At 42.1% G+C, this 26131-nt stretch overlaps 1 protein-coding gene across 1 annotated transcript in view; it reads right to left on the reverse strand.

Moving 5' to 3' along the window:
• The window catches only part of hibch (3-hydroxyisobutyryl-CoA hydrolase), a 54587-nt gene that overhangs the window by 9193 nt on the left and 19263 nt on the right, over positions 1 to 26131 (reverse strand). The window contains 1 exon segment of the mRNA XM_090216408.1: positions 23313 to 23438. Coding sequence (XP_090072534.1) covers positions 23313 to 23438 — 126 coding nt within the window.

The raw sequence follows: 26131 nt of genomic DNA on the forward strand, positions 1-26131 counted from the left end.
AGTCAGCATGGAGCAGCCAGATCTGCCAGTCGACCAGACTCTTCCAGATCTGCCAGTCGACCAGACTCTTCCAGATCTGCCAGTCGACCAGACTCTTCCAGATCTGCCAGTCGACCAGACTCTTCCAGATCTGCCAGTCGACCAGACTCTTCCAGATCTGCCAGTCGACCAGACTCTTCCAGATCTGCCAGTCGACCAGGGGTCGCCAGTCAGCCAGGAGCTGCCGCCCCTCTGTCCCGAGCTGCCGTCCCTCTGTCCATTGAGAAGAGTTGCCATGGTGAGGAGGCCACAGCAGAGGATAAGGTGGGGGAAGACTAAGGTGAAGTGGGGGCCACGTCCAGCACCAGAGCCGCCACCGCGCACAGATTCCCACCCAGACCCTCCCCTATAGGTTCAGGTTTTGCGGCCGGAGTCCGCACCTTGGGGGGGGGGGGCGGGTACTGTCACACCCTGACCATAGTTTACTTTGTATATTTATATGTTTTGGTTGGTCAGGGTGTGAGCTGAGTGGGTATTCTATGTTTCATGTCTAGTTTGTCTAGTTCTATGTTTGGCCTGATATGGTTCTCAATCAGAGGCAGGTGTTCCTCATTGTCTCTGATTGGGAACCATATTTAGGTAGCCTGTTTGGTGTTGGGTTTTGTGGGTGATTGTCCTTAGTGTCCTGATGCCCTTGTTCTGTGTGTATGTACACAAGTATAGGCTGTTTCGGTTTTCGTTACGTTTATTGTTTTGTAGTGTTTGTGTTTAGAGTGTTTTTTTTTTTCATTAAACATGAATCGCAATCGACACGCTGCATTTTGGTCCGACTCTCCTTCTCACCAAGAAAACCGTGACAGAGGGGCCATAAATCTGCTAGGAAAAATGATCTGATGCACCAATGCTCAATAAAACAAGGCGGAGTAGGTTACTTCCAGCCCTGCGTCAAGCAGACGTTACTGATGAGGAACCACACACGGACATCCACACACACAGTACAGCCTACAGTACATATACAGTACCAGACCAAAGTTTGGACACCTACTCATTCCAGTTTTTATTTTTATTTTCTACATTGTAGAATAATAGTGAAGACACCAAACTATGAAATAACACATATGGAATCATGTAGTAAACAAAAAAAGTGTATATTTAAGATTCTTCAAAATAGCCACCCTTTGCCTTGATGACAGCTTTGCACACTCTTGGCATTATCTCAACCAGCTTCACCTGGAATGCTTTTTCAATAGTCTTGAAGGAGTTCCCACATTATGCTGAGCACTTTTTGGCTGCTTTTCCTTCACTCTGCGGTCCAACTCATCCCAAACCATCCCGATTGGGTTGAGGTCGGGTGATTGTGGAGGCCAGGTCATCTGATGCAGCACTCCATCACTCTCCTTCTTAGTCAAATAGCCCTTACACAGCCTGGAGGTGTGTTGGGTCCTTGTCCTGTTGAAAAACAAATGATAGTCCCACTAAGCGCAAACCAGATGGGATGGCGTGTCGCTGCAGAATGCAGAAATGCATTCCAGGTGACTACCTCATGAAGTTGATTGAGAGAATGCCAAGAGTGTGCAAAGCTGGCTACATTGAAGAATCTGAAATAAAATATATTTTGATTTGTTTAACACTTTTTTGGTTACTACATGATTCCATATGTATTATTTCATAGTTTGATGTCTTATTATTCTACAATATAAAAATAAAAACTGGAATGAGTAGGTGTGTCCAAACTTTGGACTGGTACTGTATATGACTGAAATAATCAAATTTATAACAGATGGTCACTCGGTAGAACATACTGTACTATGTGGAGTTGACCAATCCTATTCGCCTGAAGCAAACTGAATTCACGCCCAGAGGGTCAATGGATGCAGATCCAGCCCTCAGAAGCCCCGCCTTCCTGGCTATTATATCAGGTTTGGCATCCATTTTATAAATGCTTCGCTCTTCAGCTCGTCTGAAGGAAGAACGTGTCAGGTTCGGCTCTGATTCGGCTCTGACTTCGTTGTCTGTTAGTGGGGAGAGAGTACTCATCCCCCTAGATGTTGCGAGTTTTGTGTCTTGGTATTGTTTTTTGTGTTTGCTTGGGTAGGAGTTGTGTTGGCTAAAAACCCACTCGTTTTTGCTTTGCTTGTGTAGCTAGTGCTTCCTTGCTTGAGTAAGATGAGCAGTGGTAAGAGTAAGTTCAAAAAGGCTAACCAGTTTGAACCTCCGACCATGCCCTACGGGCATGTGGTTTCACAATGAAAATTAAAGAAACTCACAATACTCACTGTTGTCTCCCGGTGGATTCAATTTCCATTGAGATTCGGGCTGACTTTGTGAGGAATATTGGTGGTCAGAGTTGATAGGGGTATCATCCCAGCCAAATGAGGCTCATTCCAGTTTCTCTCGCAGTGTTCAGAGTCCGGATTCCGCGGGATGATATACACTCCCTGATGAGCTCTGGAGGATTTTCAGAGTGTGAATCGGATGACATCAGTCCGGGGACGCCTGAAGCCCTGGCTTTGGATTCGGCATGAGGGAGAACCATTGGGGATGAATGCGCCTTTGATGGTGTTTTCTTCTCCGCAGCGAAGTTCCTCCAGGTTTGGGGGAAGGTATTTACCTCCTGTCCCTGCAACGGTGATGCATTGCTTATCCTCCGTTGAAAGATTTATACTGAGGCTAACAAGGTGGCTAATCCTAGCACAAATAAACAGCGCCGGTTCTCTGGATTCCTGGGGGGACAGTCGGATATATTTGAATGAGACAGTTTGCCAACAAAGCTGTTTGACTCCCCAACTATTACTGTTCCAACAGTGCTCCCAAGTGACTCAGTGAATGGTGGGCAAGTTACTGGTTGCCGAGGTCCCCGACCCCGTTGTTGGCCGGGTATCAGAATGTCTTTTCCACGTTCAGACACACGGTTGTCAAGAGTGGTGGATATGAAGGCAGGAAAATTATGTGGATATATTGAAGCAACATCTCAAGACATCAGTCAGGAAGTTAAAGCTTGGTCGCAAATAAGTCTTCCAAATAGACATTGACCCCAAGCATACTTCCAAAGTTGTGGCAAAATGGCTTAAGTACAACAAAGTCAAGGTATTGGAGTGGCCATCACAAAGCCCTGACCTCAATCCTATATAAAATTTGTGGGCAGAACTGAAAAAGCGCGTGCGAGCAAGGAGGCCTTACAAACCTGACTCAGTTACACCAGCTCTGTCAGGAGGAATTGGCAAAAAATTCACCCAACGTATTATAGGAAGCTTGTGGAAGACAACCCGAAATGTCTGACCCAAGTTAAACAATTTAGAGGCAATGCTACCAAATACTAATTGAGTGTATGTAAACTTCTGACCCAATGGGAATGTGATGAAATAAATCATTGTCTCTACTAGTATTCTGACATTTCACATTCTTAAAATAAAGTGGTGATCCTAACTGACCTAAGACAGGGAATTTTTACCAGGATTAAATGTCAGGAATTGTGCAAAACTGAGTTTAAATGTATTTGGCTAAGGTGTATGTAAACTTCCAACTTCAACTGTATACTGTGACATTTTATATAATGTTCATTAGAGTTGTCTCACAGGCATTAACTACTCGGAGTGAATATGGCTAATGGTTATGTATGGTTGTCAAATCACATCAAATGTCATACACATATTTAGCAGATGTTATTGCGGGTGAAGTGAAATGCTTGTGTTCCTAGCTCCAACAGTGCAGTAGTACTTCACTTGTGGTTAAACTAGGTTTTACTTTACTTGTGGTAACCAAGTGAATAGGAAAAATATTTTTTCACATATTTAAAATAAAAACAGGCAGATATTGTGTTCATACAGGAATCACATTTAACAGATAGAGGCACTGAAATGTAGAGGATGCTGTGTTGCATAGGTTAATCATAGCTAATTTAATTCCAAACAAAGTGGTGTGATTATCCTGATAAGCCAAATACTTCATTTTGTAATGTTGAAGCAACACGCTGTTGAGTTTGGCAGGATTATCTGCATTGAGGCTCTTATAAACGGTATTAAGGCAGTGTTATGCAACATATAGTGCATTCCTAAAGTATTCAGATCCCTTGACTTTTTCCACATTTTGTAAAGTTACAGCCTTATTCTAAAATGTCTTAAATTGTCCCCCCCCCCTCATCAATCTACACATACTAACCCATAATGATAAAGAAAAAACAGGTTTTTGCAAATGTATTTAAAAAAACGGAAATTTCACATTTACATAAGTATTAAAACCCTTAGCACAGTACTCAGTACTTTGCATATCCTCTCAAGCTCTGTCAGGTTGGATGGGGAGCATTGCTGCACAGCTATTTTCAGGTCTCTCCAGAGATGTTCGATCAGGTTCAAGTCCGGGCTCTGGCTGGGCCACTCAAGGACATTCAAAGACTCAGCCCCTCCTGAGTTGTCTTTGCTGTGCGCTTAGCATCATTGTCCTGTTGGAAGGGGAACATTCTCCCCAGTTTGAAGTCCTGAGTGCTCTGGAATAGGTTTTCATCAAGGATCTCGCTGTACTTTGCTCCGTTCATCTTTCCCTTGATCCTAGTCTCCCTGTCCCTGCCGCTGAAAACATGACACTTGACATTACATTTTTTTAGCATGATATCCTATTGGTAGTTACCGTCTTGTCCCATTGTCCCAACTCCCCTAAGGACTCGGGAGAGGCAAAGGTCGAGAGACATGCATCCTCTGAAACACGACCCTGCCAGGCGGCATTGCTTCTTGACACACTGCTCGCTTAACCCGGAAGTCAGCCGCACCAATGTGTTGGAGGAAACGCAATCAACTTGCAGGCGCCTGGCCTGTTTTAAAGTTTTTATGATGATTTATATACATCCTCCTGTTCAGCGAGCCCCATAGATATGGATACTTTTTTGTCTGGTATAGAATTACCTAGATTATCAGATAATCAGTTAGAGGACCTGGACTGTACTATAACATTGTACTATAACATTTTATATGAAAGCAGGGAAGCCACCTGGTCTGGATGTCCTTCCTGTAGAATATTATTTCAAAAAAGTATATTGACTTTCTTGTACCTGTATTGACAATGGTTTTCCAGGAGGCATTTAAAAAGGACTCCCTTTCAGACACCTTTAACTTCTTATGGCTGCAGGGGCAGTATTGAGTAGCTTGGATGAAAGGTGCCCAGAGTCAACGGCCTGCTCCTCAGTCCTAGTTGCTAAAATATGCATATTATTATTAGTATTGGATAGAAAACACTCTGGAGTTTCTAAAACTGTTTGAATGATGTCTGTGAGTATAACAGAACTGATATGGCAGGCAAAATACCTGAGAAGAAATCCAAACAGGAAGTGGGAAATCTGAGGTTGGCCGATTTTCAACCCAGCCCCTATTGAATACACAGTGGGATATGGATAAGTTGCACTTCCTATGGCTTCCAGTAGATGTCAACCGTCTTTAGAAACTTGAATGAGGCTTCTACTGTGTTGTGGAGCCGGATGGGAGCTCTTTGAGTCAGTGGTCTGGCAGACCTGCGTGGCCAGATAGCGACCTGCGTTCCATGGCTTCTCTACAGACATAGGAATTCTCCGGTTGGAACTTTATTGAAGATTTATGATAACAACATCCTAAAGATTGATTCTATACTAAGTTTGACAAGTTTCTTCGACCTGTAATATAACTTTTTGAAGTTTTCGTCCGACATTCGGATGGACCTGCGCGAGCGTTTGGATTTGTGTACTAAACGCGCTAACAAAAGTAGCTACTTGGACATAAATAATGGACATTATCGAACAAATCAAGCATTTATTGTGGAACTAGGATTCCTGGGAGTGCATTCTGATGAAGATTGTCAAGGTAAGGGAATATTTATAATGATGATGATTTATAGTGTAATGATTTATAGTGATTTCTGATTTCTGTTGACTCCAATATGGTGGATAACTTTATTTATTTTCTGAGGGCCGTCTCAGATTATTGCATGGTTGCTTTTTCCGTAAAGTTTTTTTGAAATCTGACACAGCGGTTGCATTAAGGAGAGGTATATCTATATTTCCATGTCTAAAATTGTATTTATCGACATTTATAATGAGTATTTCTGTAAAATTATGTGGCTCTCTGCAATATCACCAGATGCTTTTGGAACTAGTGAATGTAACGCGCCAATGTATACTGAGATTTCTTAAATATAAATATGAACTTTATCAAACAAAACATACATGTATTGTGTAACATGAAGTCCTATGAGTGTCATCTGATGAAGATCATCAAAGGTTAGTGATTAATTTTATCTCTATTTGTGCTTTTTGTGATTCCTCTCTTTGGCTGGAAAAATTGCTGAATTATTCTGTGAGTTGGTGGTGACCTAACAATTGTTTGTGGTGCTTTCGCTGTAAAGCCTATTTGAAATCGTACACTGTGGTGGAATTAACAACAAGATTACTTTTAAAACGGTATAAGACGGAATGTTTGAGGAATTTTAATTATGAGATTTCTGTTGTTTTGAAATTGGCGCCCTGCACTTTCACTGGCTGTTGTCATATCGATCTCGTTAACGGGATTGCAGCCCTAAGAAGTTTTTAATAAGGCTTTGATATTTTTGATCACTAAAAAGGATAGATACTACAGAGCTATTAGCCTCAATGTGGATTGTAGATTCTTCCTAAGACTCTTGGGATACACTTAGAGAAGGCACTACCTAATATCATACATTGTGACCAAGAAGGATTTATTAAGAACAGGACCTCAACTGATAATATGAGAAGGCTCTTACATCTCATGTGGTTAAACCACTTAAATATAGTTCCTACCGCTGCTGTCTCCTTAGATGCTGAGAAGGCATTTGATAGGGTAGAGTGGGCTTTTCTCGTAAGAACCCTAGGAAAATTTGGGTCTGGACCAGACTTTTGTAAATGGATAGGTGTCCTTTATTCCAATCCTAAAGCAACAGTACTTACAAGTGGAATTATGCTTCCTTTTTTGTCTTTCTAGAGGCACAAGGCAGGGTTGCTCACTCTCCCCTCTCCTGTTTTAGAGTATCTTGCGACAAGGATAAGAACAGATTCAGAATTTATAGGTGTCCATGGAGGAGGAAAAGAACGCAAGCTGCTTATGTATGCAGGCAATATTCTACTGCTGGTCTCTGATCCTCTTCAGTCTGTACCACAATTACTTACTTGTATTTAATCATATTCTAGTTTGTCAGGCTACAAAATGTATTGGAATAAGTCAGAAGCAATGCCAATTAATGCCCAATGTTACTCTGGAACCGTTACCCGATTTAATTTAAAATGGGTTCCTACTGGGATAAAATATTTGGGTATTAAATTGAGTTCAAATTTGGAGGAAGTGATAGGCAAACAAATTGAACCACTACTTATCAAGATTAAGACCAATTTAGAAAAATGGGAAAAGATACAACTTTCTTTATGTGGAAAGATCAACAGGATTAAAGTGGTTGTGGTCCCACAATTTGATTGTATCTTTACAATGTTACCTATGACTATTCCAGACCGGTATTTTAAACAATATGACAAAATAACTAAATACTTTAAGTGATATTGGAAAAAAACACAGGATTAATATGAAGAAGATGTGCTCGCCAAGGAATGTAAGGAGGCTTGGCTTTACCAGATGTTAAATTGTACAATTTATTATTTGAAGTGGCTAAATTGGCGATGCATTGGGGTAAGGGAATGCTGGCTTGGATTAGATAATAATACAACGGGAACCAAGTTATCCCCCCCCCCCCCCCCCCCCCGCTGTTGATATTCTATCACATAGTCTTACAGGGGAGAGGCCTGTTGCAACTCCCAACCCAATGTTGTTTAAAAAAGGTGTGGAGAACAGTACAGAAGATATGTGGAATTTTACATATAAAACAAGAATACTCATTGTGGCACAAGCCTAGGCTACGGATAGGAAAGAACTATGTGTGTGGCTAATGAAAGGAATTCATATTATTAGGTGGTGAAGATGTTTTGTCATACTCAGACAAAAATATGATGTGGGAGACAAACAAGATTTCTATAAATATTTACAATTAAGGGAATGTTTGTTAACCGGCTATCAACAAAATCCAGGAAAGAACCCAATAGCAGAGTATTTGGAATTACTCCAACATAAAGCAGCCAATTTTTACTCAATATTTAGTCACCTGCAGAGTAAAGACTTTATAAACCTCAGAACAATATGGCAAATTTTCCTTAAGTGTGAAATTAAGGAGGATACCTGGTTGAAAATCTTGTCCAGCTTAGGGAGGAACCTATGGGAAGCCAGGGGGAAACTTACTCAATAGAAGATACTACATAGGCTTTATTGGACTCCAACAAGGCTTCATCAGATGGGGCTGACCAACAATTCTCTGTGTTGGAAATGCCAACATTAGTGTACATTAGTGCTACCTTTCTGGAAGGATGTTTTTGAAATATCTGGAGAAATGGTTGGGGTTAACAATTCCAGTTTCACAGAGAATATGTCTCTTGGGTGATGAAACAGAGATACCTAATGTAACAAATTAGGAATTTGCACTGATCACTGTTGGTATCGTTACAGCAGCTAGAGTAATCCTTTGAATTTGGAAGGGCCATGTCACTCCTACTCTGAAACAGTGGATAGAATCAATGTTGGAGGTAGCATCTTATGAAAAAAATGCTTGCTAGGATCACTGGTAGAAAAGACAATTCTAGAAGCTGGACGTGTTTTATTTGTCATGTTGTTTCTAAGACTGAGAGGTTATGACTTATGTCTGTGTCCCCATTGAGACACAGACATACATTGGTTCACGTCCATAGACCTGAAGGATGCATATTTTCATGTGTTATACATCCTCCCCATCTCCCGCATATTTTCTGTGGTGGTGGAGTCGGCTTTGTTGATATAACAGGTATAATATGGTTCCCATATTCAGTCTCTGGGGTTTATAGTGATTCACAAGAAAAGTTGATTGACTCCGGCTTCTGGACTCGGTTCTGAATCATGCGTTTTTTGTCCCAACAGAGGAGGGTCGCATTCCGGCTCTGTCTGGCATGGTTCCAGCTGGGGCAAACAGTGTCTTTTCACTTGTGCCTGCGGTTATTTGGTCTGATGGCCTGTATGATAGCTGTGGTGCCTCTGGAACTTCTGTTGATACGTCGGTTTCAGCGCTGGGTGATTGCCGACAACAGGACGGTGGTGCCATACATCAACAGGCAGGGAGGGACACGGTCTCGCTTTCTCCTGAACCTGGCCAGTTATCTTCTCGTATGGAGCAGCGTGCATTTCCTGTCGCTCAGGGTGACGTATCTTCCCAGATCTCTCAACATGGGTGCGGATCTACTATCCAGAGGGGGTCCCATCTCTAAGGAGTGAAGACTGCACCCCTCGGTAGTGGTCCAAATAGGGGACAGGCAAGGCCGAAGAAGATGTTATGCATAGCGAGAAAACGCGCATTGTTGTCTGTTCTTCTCAATAAGGAATCTTGGCACTCCGTTGGGAACGGATTCTTTGGCGTATCAGTGGCCTAAGACCCTGCTTTATGTGTTCCTCCAGTGGACCTGATTCAGGCCACCGTGAATAATGTCCGTCAGGAGGGTCTGTTGTTGATTTGGTGGGTCCCCGGTGGCCCAGACAACATTGATTGCCGGAGATCATTTATTGCAGGGTTCCGTGTAGTCGGGATTTATTGTCCCAGGCGCATGGGAGAATTTGCACCCACGACCGCAGATATGGGATCTGTGGGTTTGGCCCCTGAAAGGTTGAACCCTCAAATGTGATTACGACTGTACAGTCAGCGCATGTGCTTTCTACAAGACAGCTGTATACATATACAGTGCATTCAGAAAGTATTCAGGCCCCTTCGCTTTTTCCACATTTTGTTACGTTACAGCCTTATTCTAAACTGTATTAAATATTTAGTTTTACTCATCAATCGGCACACAATACCCCATAATGACAATGGGAAAACAGTTTATACATTTTTTAAAAGGTATTATAAATAAAAAACTGGAACTTATTATTTTTTATTTGTACTTTTTACCCCCTTTTCCCCCCCAATTGGTAGATACAGTCTTGTCCCATTGCTGAAACTCCTGTACGGACGCTGGAGAGGCAAAGGTCGAGAGCCATGCTTCCTCCGAAACACGACCCCACCAAGCTGCACTGGTTCTTGACACACTACTCGCTTAACCCGGAAGCCAGCTGCACCAATGTGTCAGGGGAAACACCGACCAACTGGCGATCGAAGTCAGCGTGCCGCCACAAGGAGTCGCTAGAGCGTGATAGGACAAGGACATCCCAGCCGGCCAAACCCTCCCATAACCCAGACGACACTGGGCCAATTGTGCGCCGCCTGATGGGTCTCGCGGACGCAGCCCGGAATCTAACCCGATGCAGTGCCTTAGACTGCTGTGCCACTCGAGGCTTGAATACTTTACATAAAAAGGCACATGACAGCCTGCCAAAAATAACCTTAAGGACTCTCAGACCATGAGAAACAAGTTTAGCTGGTCTGATGAACCAAGATTGAACTCTCTCGCCTGGCCAATACTATCCCTACGGTGAAGCATGGTGGTGGCATTATCATGCTGTGGGAATGTTTTTCAGGGCAGGGACTGGGAGACTAGTCAGGATCGAAGGAAAGATGAACGGAGTAAAGTACAGAGAGATCCTTGATGAAAACCTACTCCAGAGTGCTCAGGACCTCAGACTGAGGTGAAGGTTCATCTTCCAACAGGACAACAACCCTAAGCACACAGCCAGGAGTGGCTTCGGGACAAGTCTCTGGCTGTCCTTAAGTGGCCCAGCCAGAGCCCGGACTTGAACCTGATCGAACATCTAAACATCTAACCATCTAAAAATAGCGGTGCAGCGATGCTCCCCATCCAACCTGAGAGCTTGTGAGGATCTGCAGAGAAGAATGGGAGAAACTCCCCAAATACAGGTGTGCCAAGCTTATACTGTCATACCCAAGAAAACTTAAGGCTGTAATCACGGCCAAAGGTGATTCAACAAAGGGTCTGAATGCTTATGTAAATGTGATATCTGTTTTTATTTTTAATACATCTGCAAAACAAATTGTTTGTCATTATGGAGTATTGTATGTATATTGATTTAATTTTGTGTATGGTGTGTACAACAATTTAATCAATTTTAGCATAATGAAACAAAACGTGAAAAAAGTGAAGGGGTCTGAATACTTTCCGAATGCACTGTAAGTGGCGCGAGTTTGAGGGTTGATGTCAGGTTAAAGGTGTTTCTCCTTCATCAGAGAGCTTTGGTGGACATTTTAGTGTTCTTGCATGAGGATTTTGAGCAGGGCCTTTCTTTTTCCACATTGAAGGTTTATATGGCAGCCATCTCAGCTTGTCATGTAGGGATTAACGGCTCTACCCCAGGGTCTCATCTTCTGGTTGTGCAGTTCCTGAAATGCGTGTGTCAGCTCAGACCAGTGTCTAAGCCTACAGCACCGATCTGGGACCTGCCTTTGGTCCTGGATACTGTGTGAGCCTTTGTTTGAACCATTGGAACCTGTGGACCTAAAAGTCCTTTCCTACAAGACTGCCCTGCTCATGACCTTGGCCAAGGGCGTTGGGGATCTCCACACACTATCACACTACCGGAAAATTTCAAGAACTTTCTAAGTTTCTTCAAGTGCAGTCTCAAAAACCATCAAGCACTATGATGAAACTGGCTCTCATGAGGACCGCAACAGGAAAGGAAGCCCCAGCGTTACTTCTGCTGCAGAATATAAGGTTATTAGAGTTACCAGCCCAAATAAATGCTTCACAGAGTTCAAGTAACAGACACATCTCAACATCATCTGTTCATACAAAAATCCCTGTTCAGATCACTGCCAAAATCTGCATCTAATTCAGGAAATGTTTCAATGATGTCTCAATTGTACAGGATTGGAGTATTCCTGTGTCAAATTATGCAATGCTTCAATCACATTGGACAAAGGTTCCAATAGTGTTGTCCTTGGCATGACTGTCAAGCCCTGACCTTAGAAATCCTTTTATTTCTCTATTTGGTTAGGTCGGGGTGTGACTAGGGTGGGCATTCTAGTTTTGTGTTTCTAGGTTGGCCTAGTATGGTTCCCAATCAGAGGCAGCTGTCTATCGTTGTCTCTGATTGGGGATCATATTTAGGCAGCCTTTTTCCACCTGTTGTGTGTGGGATCTTGGTTTTGTATTGTTGCTTTTTATCCCTACAAAGCTGTATGTTTTGTTTGTTACTCTTTATTGTTTTGTTGCTGGTTCACATTAATAAACATGATGAACGCCTTCCACGCTGCACCTTGGTCCAATCCTTCCAACAGCGATCGTTACAATGACAATACTATTGGAACAGGGAAAGAGAGAGAGAGAGAGTAGGCTCAGGGATTAGAATCTCTGACCTGATTCTGGGCTGAACATGTAATATCATAAATGCCAGATTATGAATCCCGTTGGAGCCTGAGGCAGGGAGGGTTAAAGATGAATACAATCTCTTAATCCTATGATAAAGGGGGTTAAGGGACTGGGGCTGAACGATGGGGGAGGGACATCCAAATGAAATCCCAGATGGATAGTACATACAATGTGCACAGATCACCGTTCGACTGGGTTTGTTTCAAAACCATGTGCCAGTGTGTTTTTCTGTTTGGCACTAATTTCTGATCAACATGCAGAAAGACTGTTCATCATGTTTCTCAGAGGTTGAAGCAAAACCACTGATTAATATGCACTTCTCTTCATTTCCGGTCAACGTACAGAAAGACTGGTGAGATTTCACTTGCTCTTACACCCACTGAACATGAAGCGTTCAGAGAAGCATGATTGGACATTGGATCTGAACTTTTTCATAGAAAGTCTCGGACTGTGGAATTAATGAAGGACGAAATGCTTCACGATCCGAATATATCGACTTGCAAGACCATTTGTCATTATGTAAAGTCCAGACCACAGTAAAACCATGATTGAGAGGTAGACTTTGTGTGGGTGCAAACATTTGTGTGAGGAGATGGTGGGTGTCTGAGATAAAATGTTTGTCTTTCCTTGTGTCACAGTTTTTGGGGTAATTGGACAAGAGATTACAAAGACACCAGCCAAGTGAACTACAGTGATGGGATAAGGGCCAGGGGGTGGTGGTGAGAAAAAATGATATACTACTAGGCCAATCGTCTCATGAGTCATTGATGGCCAGGGGCAATTCCTAAATGCTCCTTTCATCATGACCTCAAAAAACCTTTCAAGAGGATGGAAGCAGTGTTGGCGTACCCCTGGTGTTAGCATTCAAATTGCAAGACAAAGTGTAACAACTGAATTGAGATCTGAGAATTGAAGCCTGAGCTGTAGCTTTGAGCTTTGGCCTGTCCATTGTAGTAGGGTCAGAGAGTCAGAAGGGAAGAGAAGTGCACTGCAACTTGTGGCTCTAGGCACTGAGAAGTGTGGCCAAGCAGCAGGGAAGAAAGCCAGCCAGCGCTAAATAGGATTAGTCCCTCAGCCCTAGCTGAAGTTTCACCCAAGACCATCTCTGCTAATAAGATTAATAGAGCCCGAACGATAAATTGGTTGACTGATATTATCGACCAAATTTAGCCTTTCACGGAAATATTTGTTTCGGTTTTTATTCCACAGATAAAGTGCCAATATTATATACATAGAATAAACAAATACATCTGCTCATTTGCGGTAATTTCTTTTTTCTTTTTAATGGTTTCTTGAAGAGGGTGCTCTACGAGCTGCTCATTGAACAACACTCAGCCCAAGGTGAGAGATAGTAGGCATGGTGGTTTAACGGTGAGTAGCTTGCCACAGCCAGCATATCTGAATAAGTAAATAATCAAAAGTACACTTCACCAAGCAAGCGGTCCTGTCCTCATCACATTCTCACTTAGTTAACGTTAACTGGCTAGCTTGCCAGCAAGGTAGTTAGCTTAACTAGCTAGCAATCTATGTTAATTATGTGCCAATACTGAACTGGTGCCAAAGTGAGCACTCGTCCTTGATACAAAAAGAACGCCGTTACTGTATGGGCCTATTATGTTAGCTAGTCATTCAATAATCATGTTAAACACTATTATTTCACACAGTGAGTCCATGCAACTTATTATGTGACTTTTACTCCTGAAATTATTTAGGCTTGCCATAAGAAGGGGGTTGGAAACTTGACTCAAGACATTTCAGCTTTTCCTTTTTTATTAATTTGTACAAATTTCTAAAACATAATCCTACTTTGACATTATCTGGTATCATGTAGGCCAGTTACACAAAATCTAAATTTAATACATTTTTAATTTAGGCTGTAACTCAACACAATGTGGAAAAAGTTAAAGGGTGTGACTACTTTCTGAAGTTAATCGGTGGACTTTTGCTTCCATAAAATTGGTAACAGACTCCAAAATACCATTACGGTTGGGCTCTAAACATTTCTGCATGCTGCCCTGCCAGCTACCCTGGCCTGTACTGGCTAGCTACGTACGCACACACGTGCACACACACACACAGAACACACACAGAACACACACACAGAACACACACACACACACACACACAGAGAGATTTACACTCTGAAACAGATGGGTCTCGGTTTGTGCAATTGAATGATTATCCTGATTATGTTATTTTTCCTCTGCTGCCTTGCCAGTCCAGGGGCACATGCTCTGTGTTCAAAAACGACAAACTGTTGGTTTTTTTCTCCATGAAACTTTTCAGGATTTACTTCAGTGGTAGCCCATCCGGCAAACAAAGAGACCCTTGGAAACATCACATTACTTTCTTATGCCGAATCATAACTGACAATGACAGCTCCATCTCTAAGAAAAATATAGATGAACTGACCTTGACAGTTGGCTGCACGCACGCACCCACCCACACACAGACAGACACAATCAGAGATCAGAAGAACTTCCCGACAGTCACGTCTCAGTGGGAGACAGCATCTGCAGCTCAGGTGGAGCACAGTCAGGAATGTAATTATTTAGACACAGCACACAGAAGTCTCCTTTTGTGTGTGTGTGTGTGTGTGTGTGTGTGTGTGTGTGTGTGTGTGTGTGTGTGTGTGTGTGTGTGTGTGAGAGAGAGACTTAGTGTGCGTGTGAGAAACAGGGAGAGAAACAGGGAGAGAAACAGGGAGAGAGGAAGAAAGAGAGAGGCTGTGTGTGTGTGCCTGAGGATGTGTATTTGTATGCACGTGTCAATGAGAAAGTGTGTGTGTGTGTGTGTGTGTGCGTGTGTGTGTGCGTCCGGATTGATAGACTTAGAACACAGCATCTATCAGAAGAATTAATGGCATTGTACAAACAAACTTTCACAGTCCAAGAGGTATTTCAATCTGATTTTGGATCATATTCTGCTAGAATAAACGTCACTTTAAAGGGCTCAATGGCTCGCTTCAAATGACTCTAACAGGCCGTGAGGGTTCCTGAAATAATAAATCATTCTAACTTCATTCATCATTCATACATACACTGAGTACACCAAACATTAGGAGCACCTTCCTAACATAGAGTCGCAGCCTCCCTTTTGCCCTCAGAACAGCTTCAATTCATCGAGGCATGGACTCTACAAGGTGTCGAAAGCGTTCCACTGCAATGCTGGCCCATGTTGACTCCAATGCTTCCCACAGTTGTGTCAAGTTGGCTGGATGTCCTTTGGATGTTGGACACTTCTTGATACACACGGGAAACTGTTGAGTGTGAAATACCCAGCAGCGTTGCAGTTCTTGACACAAACCAGTGCGTCTGGCACCTACAACCATATCCAGGCTACCTACCTACCTACCTACCCACACACACACACACACACACACACACACACACACACACACACACACATACATTCATACATACATACATACATACATACAGAACGTACCCAGATTGAGTACCCAGATGGTGGGTTTCCCATAGCATTTGATAGTTGTGGTGGGCCATCAAGGCAAAAAGTCTGTGAATCAGCTCCCTCTTGCTTGCCTGGACAACCACCGGTACTAACTTCCTCGCAGTGAGAAACCCTGAGGGGAAATTATCGTATGAGGGGAGCCTCATCTATAATATTAGAAGCGACCATGATAGACCCCATTACGTATCTTTCTGGTAGGGCTGGGAGATATATCTCATTAATTAGAGGAATTCAATGTATGTTGTTTTTTTTAACAACAAGAAAATGGTTCCGTCTGGTTTGCTTAATATAAGGAATTTCCGTCAAAATAATTATTATTGCAAGCTAACGTGACTAATAAAGGAATTTGATTATGTTGCAAGAGAAAAGATCATTTGCCCTCATTAAACTAGCCAGATCATTTTCCATCAATGGATGCCGATTTAACTTGTATGACTGCTAGGATTGAGAATAAATCCCTTAAGCGCATGTGCATAACTATAGATAAATCCAACAGGAGAGTTTGAGGGATGAAAGTTAGACACATTGATCTCAAAATCTCTGTGCAAGAAACACTTCAACAAACTAAAAGAATGTTTGGCTATTTTCTGGCAATTATGCCTTCATTATGTGTCAGATGTTAAGACTACAAACCGTTATAAAATGGCCTATTTGCGAGATTGACTTGTCATGTCAGTAGGCATAGGCTTACTAAAATCTAGGTTTATGATTGTAATTCAACTTTTCCATGGTTTGTTTAGCTGGATGCAAGTAGCCCATAGTTACTGATAGCCTACAGTAGCCTAGGCAAGATGTAAGATGAACGATTTAGCAGCTTGCTTAGTTCAAATTAGACACACTCATTTATTTAACATGAATAGCGAGTCGATTTTGAGGTAAGAAGTGCTTCTATTGCCAAACAGCTTGCTGGTATAGGCTACTGAGGACGGTGTTATAATTAATCAATATATTAATAATATGGATATGAACTGAAGAGGCCTATGCTTGTCAAGAACAGCCAGTGTTTTTTTCTTCATTTTTTAAAAACGTTTAAAAATTTTATCTGACTGAATGTTACCTTTAATCTAATGCATTCTAACAACAGCTGATTGTCAATTGCGATAGAATTGACCATGATCACAAATGATAACTTTCAGTTTCATTACCTAAACATGGCAATTAATAATTACATAATAACACAAGGCTACAACAACAATAAACTGAAGTTATAGACTATTTATTAAATCCGTTTTCCAGCTTCAGGTAGGCTACACAAGTAACACAAATTGATTTGCAATGACTCCATTGATCACATAATATCAACATATTTATTGAATCCAATGGTAGGCTACAATAGCATACATAGGCACATAAATAAATAGGCTACTTAATGGCCAACAGATTGTGATGGAAAATGTTATGTGATGGAACATTTTATGTTTGTGCTTTTCTAATAAACAATTTTTTGTGTTCATGCAAGTGACTGGTTAAACAAATCCTCACTATCAGTATCTCCAATTTGGCCGTACACCCAGATCCTTGTTTTGAGAACGAAAGATATCTCTGTTTCAAGGTCTCAGCTTAGAGAGAAGAAGCCTCGTGAGGTATTGGTCAGTCACATGAATGAAGCAAATGTTAATGATAAATTAATTATGAATGATGAATAAGTTAAATCATGCAAATATAACTTGTCTGCAATATATAAGAGAACTAACGGGACTGCTCCGGTAGAGCTCCTGATCGACATGTGTACTTGGTGCATTGAGTTGGTTGGAACCTCTCCAGCATGCTGATAATAAAGAATGATTCATTTAAGATTGATTTGAATGTCCCTGTGTAGAATGTCCACAACAAGATGTATCACTGTCCACATTCAATTTCAGTTTCATTGTGGACTTTTCCCCATATCCGAAGCAAGTGAGGGAGATCCATAACTTCCATTTGAAATTTCCACTCGCGCAGCACTCGAGACCCAAGAACTGAGCATGCGTAAAACCTTTCATTTTACATGGTTTTTCCATAAGCAAAGTTGACATTAGAATGCAGTTTAAACCACCTTCAAGCTAATTTATCTAATGCGCTCTAGAGCAACGTACTGTAAGTAGTTTACATGTGCATTGTCATCTTAGAACTGATGGTGAGCATCAGTTCGAGCGCTTTAATATTTTTTGAGGGAAAAAGGTTGGAAATGGGTGTCTCCATAATGACAATCTAAATAGTCTACCTACAACTGGTAAAAAGTTGTAATGGTGTGCACATTTGCTGCTCTGTATCCTCTCACTCATGTGGCCCAGCTGCCTGCTGCAGCGCTCAGCTTCAACAGACACCCCTCCGACACTCCCCACCACTCACTCAGCAACAGCCTTCTCACTGCCTGATAGTCAGCAGCAGCAGGTCACAGTATATATATATATATATATATATATATATATATATATATATATATATATATATATATACATATATATATACAGTGCCTTGCGAAAGTATTCGGCCCCCTTGAACTTTGCGACCTTTTGCCACATTTCAGGCTTCAAACATAAAGATATAAAACTTTATTTTTTTGTGAAGAATCAACAACAAGTGGGACACAATCATGAAGTGGAACGACATTTATTGTATATTTCAAACTTTTTTAACAAATCAAAAACTGAAAAATTGGGCGTGCAAAATTATTCAGCCCCCTTAAGTTAATACTTTGTAGCGCCACCTTTTGCTGCGATTACAGCTGTAAGTCGCTTGGGGTATGTCTCTATCAGTTTTGCACATCGAGAGACTGACATTTTTTCCCATTCCTCCTTGCAAAACAGCTCGAGCTCAGTGAGGTTGGATGGAGAGCATTTGTGAACAGCAGTTTTCAGTTCTTTCCACAGATTCTCGATTGGATTCAGGTCTGGACTTTGACTTGGCCATTCTAACACCTGGATATGTTTATTTTTGAACCATTCCATTGTAGATTTTGCTTTATGTTTTGGATCATTGTCTTGTTGGAAGACAAATCTCCGTCCCAGTCTCAGGTCTTTTGCAGACTCCATCAGGTTTTCTTCCAGAATGGTCCTGTATTTGGCTCCATCCATCTTCCCATCAATTTTAACCATCTTCCCTGTCCCTGCTGAAGAAAAGCAGGCCCAAACCATGATGCTGCCACCACCATGTTTGACAGTGGGTATGGTGTGTTCAGCTGTGTTGCTTTTACGCCAAACATAACGTTTTGCATTGTTGCCAAAAGGTTCAATTTTGGTTTCATCTGACCAGAGCACCTTCTTCCACATGTTTGGTGTGTCTCCCAGGTGGCTTGTGGCAAACTTTAAACAACACTTTTTATGGATATCTTTAAGAAATGGCTTTCTTCTTGCCACTCTTCCATAAAGGCCAGATTTGTGCAATATACGACTGATTGTTGTCTCCCACCTCAGCTGTAGATCTCGGCAGTTCATCCAGAGTGATCATGGGCCTCTTGGCTGCATCTCTGATCAGTCTTCTCCTTGTATGAGCTGAAAGTTTAGAGGGACGGCCAGGTCTTGGTAGATTTTCAGTGGTCTGATACTCCTTCCATTTCAATATTATCGCTTGCACAGTGCTCCTTGGGATGTTTAAAGCTTGGGAAATATTTTTGTATCCAAATCCGGCTTTAAACTTCTTCACAACAGTATCTCGGACCTGCCTGGTGTGTTCCTTGTTCTTCATGATGCTCTCTGCGCTTTTAACGGACCTCTGAGACTATCACAGTGCAGGTGCATTTATACGGAGACTTGATTACACACAGGTGGATTGTATTTATCATCATTAGTAATTTAGGTCAACATTGGATCATTCAGAGATCCTCACTGAACTTCTGGAGAGAGTTTGCTGCACTGAAAGTAAAAGGGGCTGAATAATTGAAATGTTAAAAAAGTTTGAAATATCCAATAAATGTCGTTCCACTTCATGATTGTGTCCCACTTGTTGTTGATTCTTCACAAAAAAATACAGTTTTATATCTTTATGTTTGAAGCCTGAAATGTGGCAAAAGGTCGCAAAGTTCAAGGGGGCCGAATACTTTCGCAAGGCACTGTATATATATATATATATATATATACACATACATACATACATACATACAGTGGGGAGAACAAGTATTTGATACACTGCCAATTTTGCAGGTTTTCCTACTTACAAAGCATGTAGAGGTCTGTCATTTTTATCATAGGTACACTTCAACTGTGAGAGACAGAAAATCACATTGTATGAATTTTAAGCAATTCATTTGCATTTTATTGCATGACATAAGTATTTGATACATCAGAAAAGCAGAATGTAATATTTGGTACAGAAACCTTTGTTTGCAATTACAGAGATCATACATTTCCTGTAGTTCTTGACCAGGTTTGTACACACTGCAGCAGGGATTTTGGCCCACTCCTCCATACAGACCATCTCCAGATCCATCAGGTTTCGGGGCTGTCGCTGAGCAATACGGACTTTCAGCTCCCTCCAAAGATTTTCTATTGGGTTCAGGTCTGGAGACTGGCTAAGTCACTCCAGGACCTTGAGATGCTTCTTACGGAGCCACTCCTTAGTTGCCCTGGCTGTGTGTTTAGGGTAGTTGTCATGCTGAAAGACCCAGCCACGACCCATCTTCAATGCTCTTACTGAGGGAAGGAGGTTGTTGGCCAAGATCTCACAATACATGGTCCCACCCATCCTCCCCTCAATAGGGTGCAATCGTCCTGTCCCCTTTGCAGAAAAGAATCCCCAAACAATGATGTTTCCACCTCCATGCTTCATGGTTTGGATGGTGTTCTTGGGGTTGTACTCATCCTTCTTCTTCCTCCAAACACGGCGAGTGGAGTTTAGACCAAAAAGCTATATTTTTGTCTCATCAGACCACATGACCTTCTCCCATTCCTCCTCTGGATCATCCAGATGGTCATTGGCAAACTTCAGACAGACCTGGACATGCACTGGCTTGAGCAGGGGGACCTTGCGTGCACTGCAGGATTTTAATCCATGACGGCGTAGTATGTTACTAATGGTTTTCTTTGAGACTGTGGTCCCAGCTCTCTTCAGGTCATTGACCAGGTCCTGCCGTTTAGTTCTGGGCTGATCCCTCACCTTCCTCATGATTATTGATGCCCCACGAGGTGAGATCTTGCATGGAGCCCCAGACCGAGGGTGATTTACCGTCATCTTGAACTTCTTCATTTTCTAATAATTGCGCCAACAGTTGTTGCCTTCTCACCAAGTTGCTTGCCTAATTGTCCTGTAGCCCATCCCAGCCTTGTGCAGGTCTACAATTGTACCCCTGTTGTCCTTACGCAGCTCTCTGGTCTTGGCCATTGTGGAGAGGTTGGAGTCTGTTTGATTGAGTGTGTGGACAGGTGTCTTTTATACAGGTAACGAGTTCAAACAGGTGCAGTTAATACAAGTAATGAGTGAAGAACAGGAGGGCTTCTTAAAGAAAAACTAACAAGTCTGTGAGAGCCGGAATTCTTAGTGGTTGGTAGGTGATCAAATACTTATGTCATGCAATACAATGTAAATTAATTACTTAAAAATCATACAATGTGATTTTCTGGGTTTTTGTTTTAGATTCCGTCTCTCACAGTTGAAGTGTACCTATGATAAAAATGACAGACCTCTACATGCTTTGTAAGTAGGAAAACCTGCAAAATCAGCAGTGTATCAAATACTTGTTCTCCCCACTGTATATGTAATAAAAATGCCATGGTGGCCATGGTGCAATATAGAAATAACCTAAAACCCTGCAACAATATATTTTCACCAAAGGCATCGTTTTCAAAGTAGCCCAATTCTTGGGAAAAGCACGGACATGGCAACCCTGCCCACCAAGTCCCCCCCACCACCACCATTGAGACATTATTTTACTGCATTGTGGTGTCAACCCGGACTTGAACCCGATCGAAAATCTCTGAAGAGACCTGAAAATAGCTGTTCAGCAATCCCATTCCTCTCGAGAGAATCTGCAGAGAAGAATGGGAGAAACTCCCCAAATACAGGTGTGCCAAGCTTGTAGTGTCATACCGAAGAAGAATCGAGGCTGTAATCGCTCCCAAAGGTGCTTCAACAAAGTACTGAGTAATGGGTCTGAATATGTATGTAAATGTAATATTTCCATTTTTAATACATTAGCATAAATGGCTAAAAAACGGTTTTTGTTTGGTCATTATGGGGTCTTGTGTTGGTTGATTAGGGGGAAAAAGCAATTTATTACATTTTAGAATAAGCCTGTAACCTAACAAAATGTGGAAAAAGTCAAGGGGTCTGAATACTTTCCGAAGGCACTTTATATCATGAATCGCCCAGAAGTTAGAATTTTTTTTAGATATGACTTCTACGCCATAATCACCCAGCCCTACGTTATGGCCAATTACTACTGGGTCGATATACAAGACCTTGCAAACCACACATAATTACAGGTTGGTCTAAAACCTGCCAAAAACACAGAAGGATCTGGATCGATTCAGAGGCAGCTCCTCCCCCTTAATGACTGTGCTGTTCATCTTTGTACAGTATAAGAGGGGAATCACTACAGCAGCAGCCAGTAAGATGCAATCAGTAAAATCAATCACAACATAACAAAGAAGCAAAGAAACTCCCAAAATTATCTGGGACACATTACAGCATGGGGTGCCATGAAAGCTTTCTATTGTTCATTACAATCGATCGTCTCAGGAAAAGTGGCTCATCTTCAATAGACGAGACGAGTAAGGTGTTCATCATGCCCAGTGGAACATGATGTTGGCAAACCCCACACCTGGCAACTTGGTAAAAAGTGCACATGGGAATGAGTGACGGTCCGAGACCAAGGGTTGACACTTTGAGACTCTGCGTGAGACCGGCCTCAAGCATTTTAACGACGGTTTGATTTGCAGTTGGCCGCGTGGCGAGCATTCCTTCCTTCCATAGCGGGTAGTGCCCACCAGGTGATCATCTGCATACCTTCTGTTCACGCAGCATAACTGGTTGTCAGTTTCCATATCAAACTGTATTTTCCCATGGTTCCCATGGTCCCCATAACCATCAACACTCAAAATAATATGAATAACATATAGCCAAATACATTTTTGCACCCAGGTTCATATTCTCATTTTAAATACCCATACTTACTGTAGTTTGAACAAATCAGACATATGTTGACCTAAACAGGTAACAGGCTATTGCGTAATTAGCTAGGTGTTCAGATTTTTAAAAACGAATGACTCTGTCACCTGAAAGAAGTGTGACCATCTATTCAGGCTAAGCGGTCAACAAACTATTTTTAAATGTTTCCATAAAACATTTAAGGTTTAATTGTCACATCATGCCATGTGAAGCCTTTGTAAAACATTAGGCAATTGCAGAGAAACAGCCACAGAAACAGCGGTGTATGTTTCTGTGTATGTGTCACCCTGCTCGGCCTGTTCATATCTGACTGAGGAGGATGCTCTTCTTGCTATGTCTGCATGGCCCATTTATTATTAATGCACTGAAGTGACTGTGGCAAGCAAGGTGAAAATACACACAATCACAATAACATGAGCCAAACATGGACCTCGGGGGAGGGCAGGGGTCGATGCCGGCACGGTGTCTTACCAATTGCCGTCTCCGGCATGGCGAACAGAGTCTTCTCAGTGGCCACCTGAAACCTCCCGTGGACTGAGAGGCCCACACCCTGAGGGAGAGAGAGGGGAAGAAAGGGTTAGTGCGAGTAAGATTCGGGAAGATAATGAGGGGGAAATTATTAATGAGGGAATTGGGACAGAAGGAAATGGGCAAGAGAGAGAGAGAGAGAGAGAGAGAGAAAATATGAGATAGAAAGAAGATGAGAAAGAGACTAGAGCAAGAGAAAGAAAGGTAAAGAGAGGGGCATACAAAGATCCATCGCTAGATATGAGTGATGTGACTGATGGAAAGGTATGTAACAGATTGTAAATGCAGACTGAGGCAGAGGCCATGTTAAGCCCTTTGTGTGTGTGTGTGTGTGTGTGTGTGTGTGTGTGTGTGTGTGTGCGTTTAACGAGCCACACAGAGTATTAGGAAGGGTGAAGGTTAACCAGGAGGAAAGGCTGAGCATCCCTTTGCTGCCATAGCAGCACACCAAACGGTGTGTCCAAGACAAGGCAAGGACTGCATCGTTACCGTGGAAACAGCCTCCGTCTCTCCCTCTCTCTCACACACACAGTGCAAAAAATATTACAACTCAAGTACACCAAAGTCAAGCACCAATGTCAGGGCGGCATAATACAGTGGAGAATCTGATATGATCAGACTAGACATTGTAGACACACTAACATTATCACACCCTGTCCTGGTCTGTAGCAGCCCTGTGGCACAGTGGAAGCAGAATATTAGCGTCTGACTGCTGAAAAAAAAACACTAGGCCTGATATATCAAAATGCTTTGTAGACTTATCAAGTAAACTGTTTTTGATTGAAGATGGCACGAAAGATGTAAACCCGTCTGATTGAAAATGGTTGCAAAGTGCCTTTTCCAAATGGAAACTGCCGTCAACACGAGCTCATTTTATAGAAGTTTCCCCTCTATAAGAGATCAGTGTAAAAGAGCAGCACTTTGCCTTCGGAAAGTATTCAGACCCCTCGACTTTTTCCACATTTGGTTACGTTACTGCCTTATTCCAAAATGGAGTAAATAAAAAAAATCCTCAGCAGTCTACGCACAATACCATATAATGACAAAGCGAAAACAGGTTTTAAGAAAAGTTTGCAAATGTATATAACAAAAGAAAACTGAAAATATTTATTTATATAGGTATTCAGACCCTTTGCTATGAGACTCGAAAAATGTAGCACAGGTGCATCCTGTTTCCATTAACCATCCTTGAGATCTTTCTACAACTTTATTGGAGTCCACCCGTGGTAAATTCAATTGATTGGACATGATTTGGAAGGGCACACACCTATCTATATAAGGTCCCACAGTTGACAGTGCATGTCAGAGCAAAAACCAAGCCATGAGGTTCGAAGGAATTGTCCGTAGAGCTCCAAGACAGGATTGTGTCGAGGCACAGATCTGGGGAAGGGTACCAAAAAATGTCTGCAGCAATTGAAGGTCCCCAAGAACACATTGGCCTCAATCATTCTTAACTAAAAGAAGTTTGGAACCACCAAGACTCTTCCTAAAGCTAAAATAGGCTAATTGGGGGAGAAGGGCCTTGGTCAGGGTGATGACCAAGAACCCGATGGTCCCTCTGACAGAGCTCTAGAGCTCATCTATGGTGATGGTAGAACCTTCCAGAAGGACAACCATCACTGCAGCATTCCACCAATCAGGTCTTTATGGTAGAGTGCCAGACCGAAGCCAATCCTTAGTAAAAGGCACATGACACCTGCTTGGAGTTTGCCAAAAGGCACCTAAAGACTCTCAGACCATGAGAAACAAGATTCTCTGGTCTGATGAAACCAAGATTGAATTATTTGGCCTGAATGCCAAACATCACGTCTGAAGGAAACTTGGCACAATCCCTAGCATGGTGGTGGCAGCATCATGCTGTGGGGATGTTTTTCAGTGGGAGGGACTGGGAGACTAGTCAGGATCAAGGTGAAGTTGAACGGAGCAAACTACAGATACAGTTGAAGTCAGAGGTTTACATACACCTTAGCCAAATACATTTAAACTCAGTTTCACAAAGTAAAAATTCCCTGTCTTAGGTCAGTTAGGATCACCACTTTATTTTAAGAATGTGAAATGTCAGAATAATAGTAGAGAGAATGATTTATTTCAGCTTTTATTTCTTTCATCACATTTCCAGTGGATCAGAAGTTAACAAACACTCAATTAGTATTTGGTAGCATTGCTTTTAAATTGTTTAACTTGGGTCAGATGTTTCGGGTAGCCTTCCACAAGCTTCCCACAATAAGTTGGGTGACTTTTGGCCCATTCCTCCTGACAGAGCTGCTGTAACTGAGTCAGGTTTGTAAGGCCTCCTTGCTCGCACACACTTTTTCAGTTCTGCCCACAAATTTTTAATAGGATTGAGGTCAGGGCTTTGTGATAGCCACTCCAATACCTTGACTTTGCTGTCCTTATTAAGCCATTTTGCCACAATTTGGGAAGTATGTTTGCTGTCATTGTTCATTTGGAAGATGCATTTGTGACCAAGCTTTAACTTCCTGACTGATGTCTTGAGATGTTGCTTCAATATATCCACATAACTTTCCTGCCTCATGATGCCATCTATTTTGTGAAGTGCACCAGTCCCTCCTGCAGCAAAGCACCCCCACAACATGATGCTGCCACCCCTGTACTTCACGATTGGGTTGGTGTTCTTCGGCTTGCAAGCCTCCCCCTTTTCCCTCCAAACATAACGATGGTCATTATGGCCAAACAGTTCTATTTTTGTTTCAT

Source organism: Oncorhynchus mykiss, chromosome 22 (genome assembly GCF_057628025.1).
Source record: "Oncorhynchus mykiss isolate SJ-2025 chromosome 22, ASM5762802v1, whole genome shotgun sequence".
Lineage (NCBI taxonomy): Eukaryota > Metazoa > Chordata > Actinopteri > Salmoniformes > Salmonidae > Oncorhynchus > Oncorhynchus mykiss.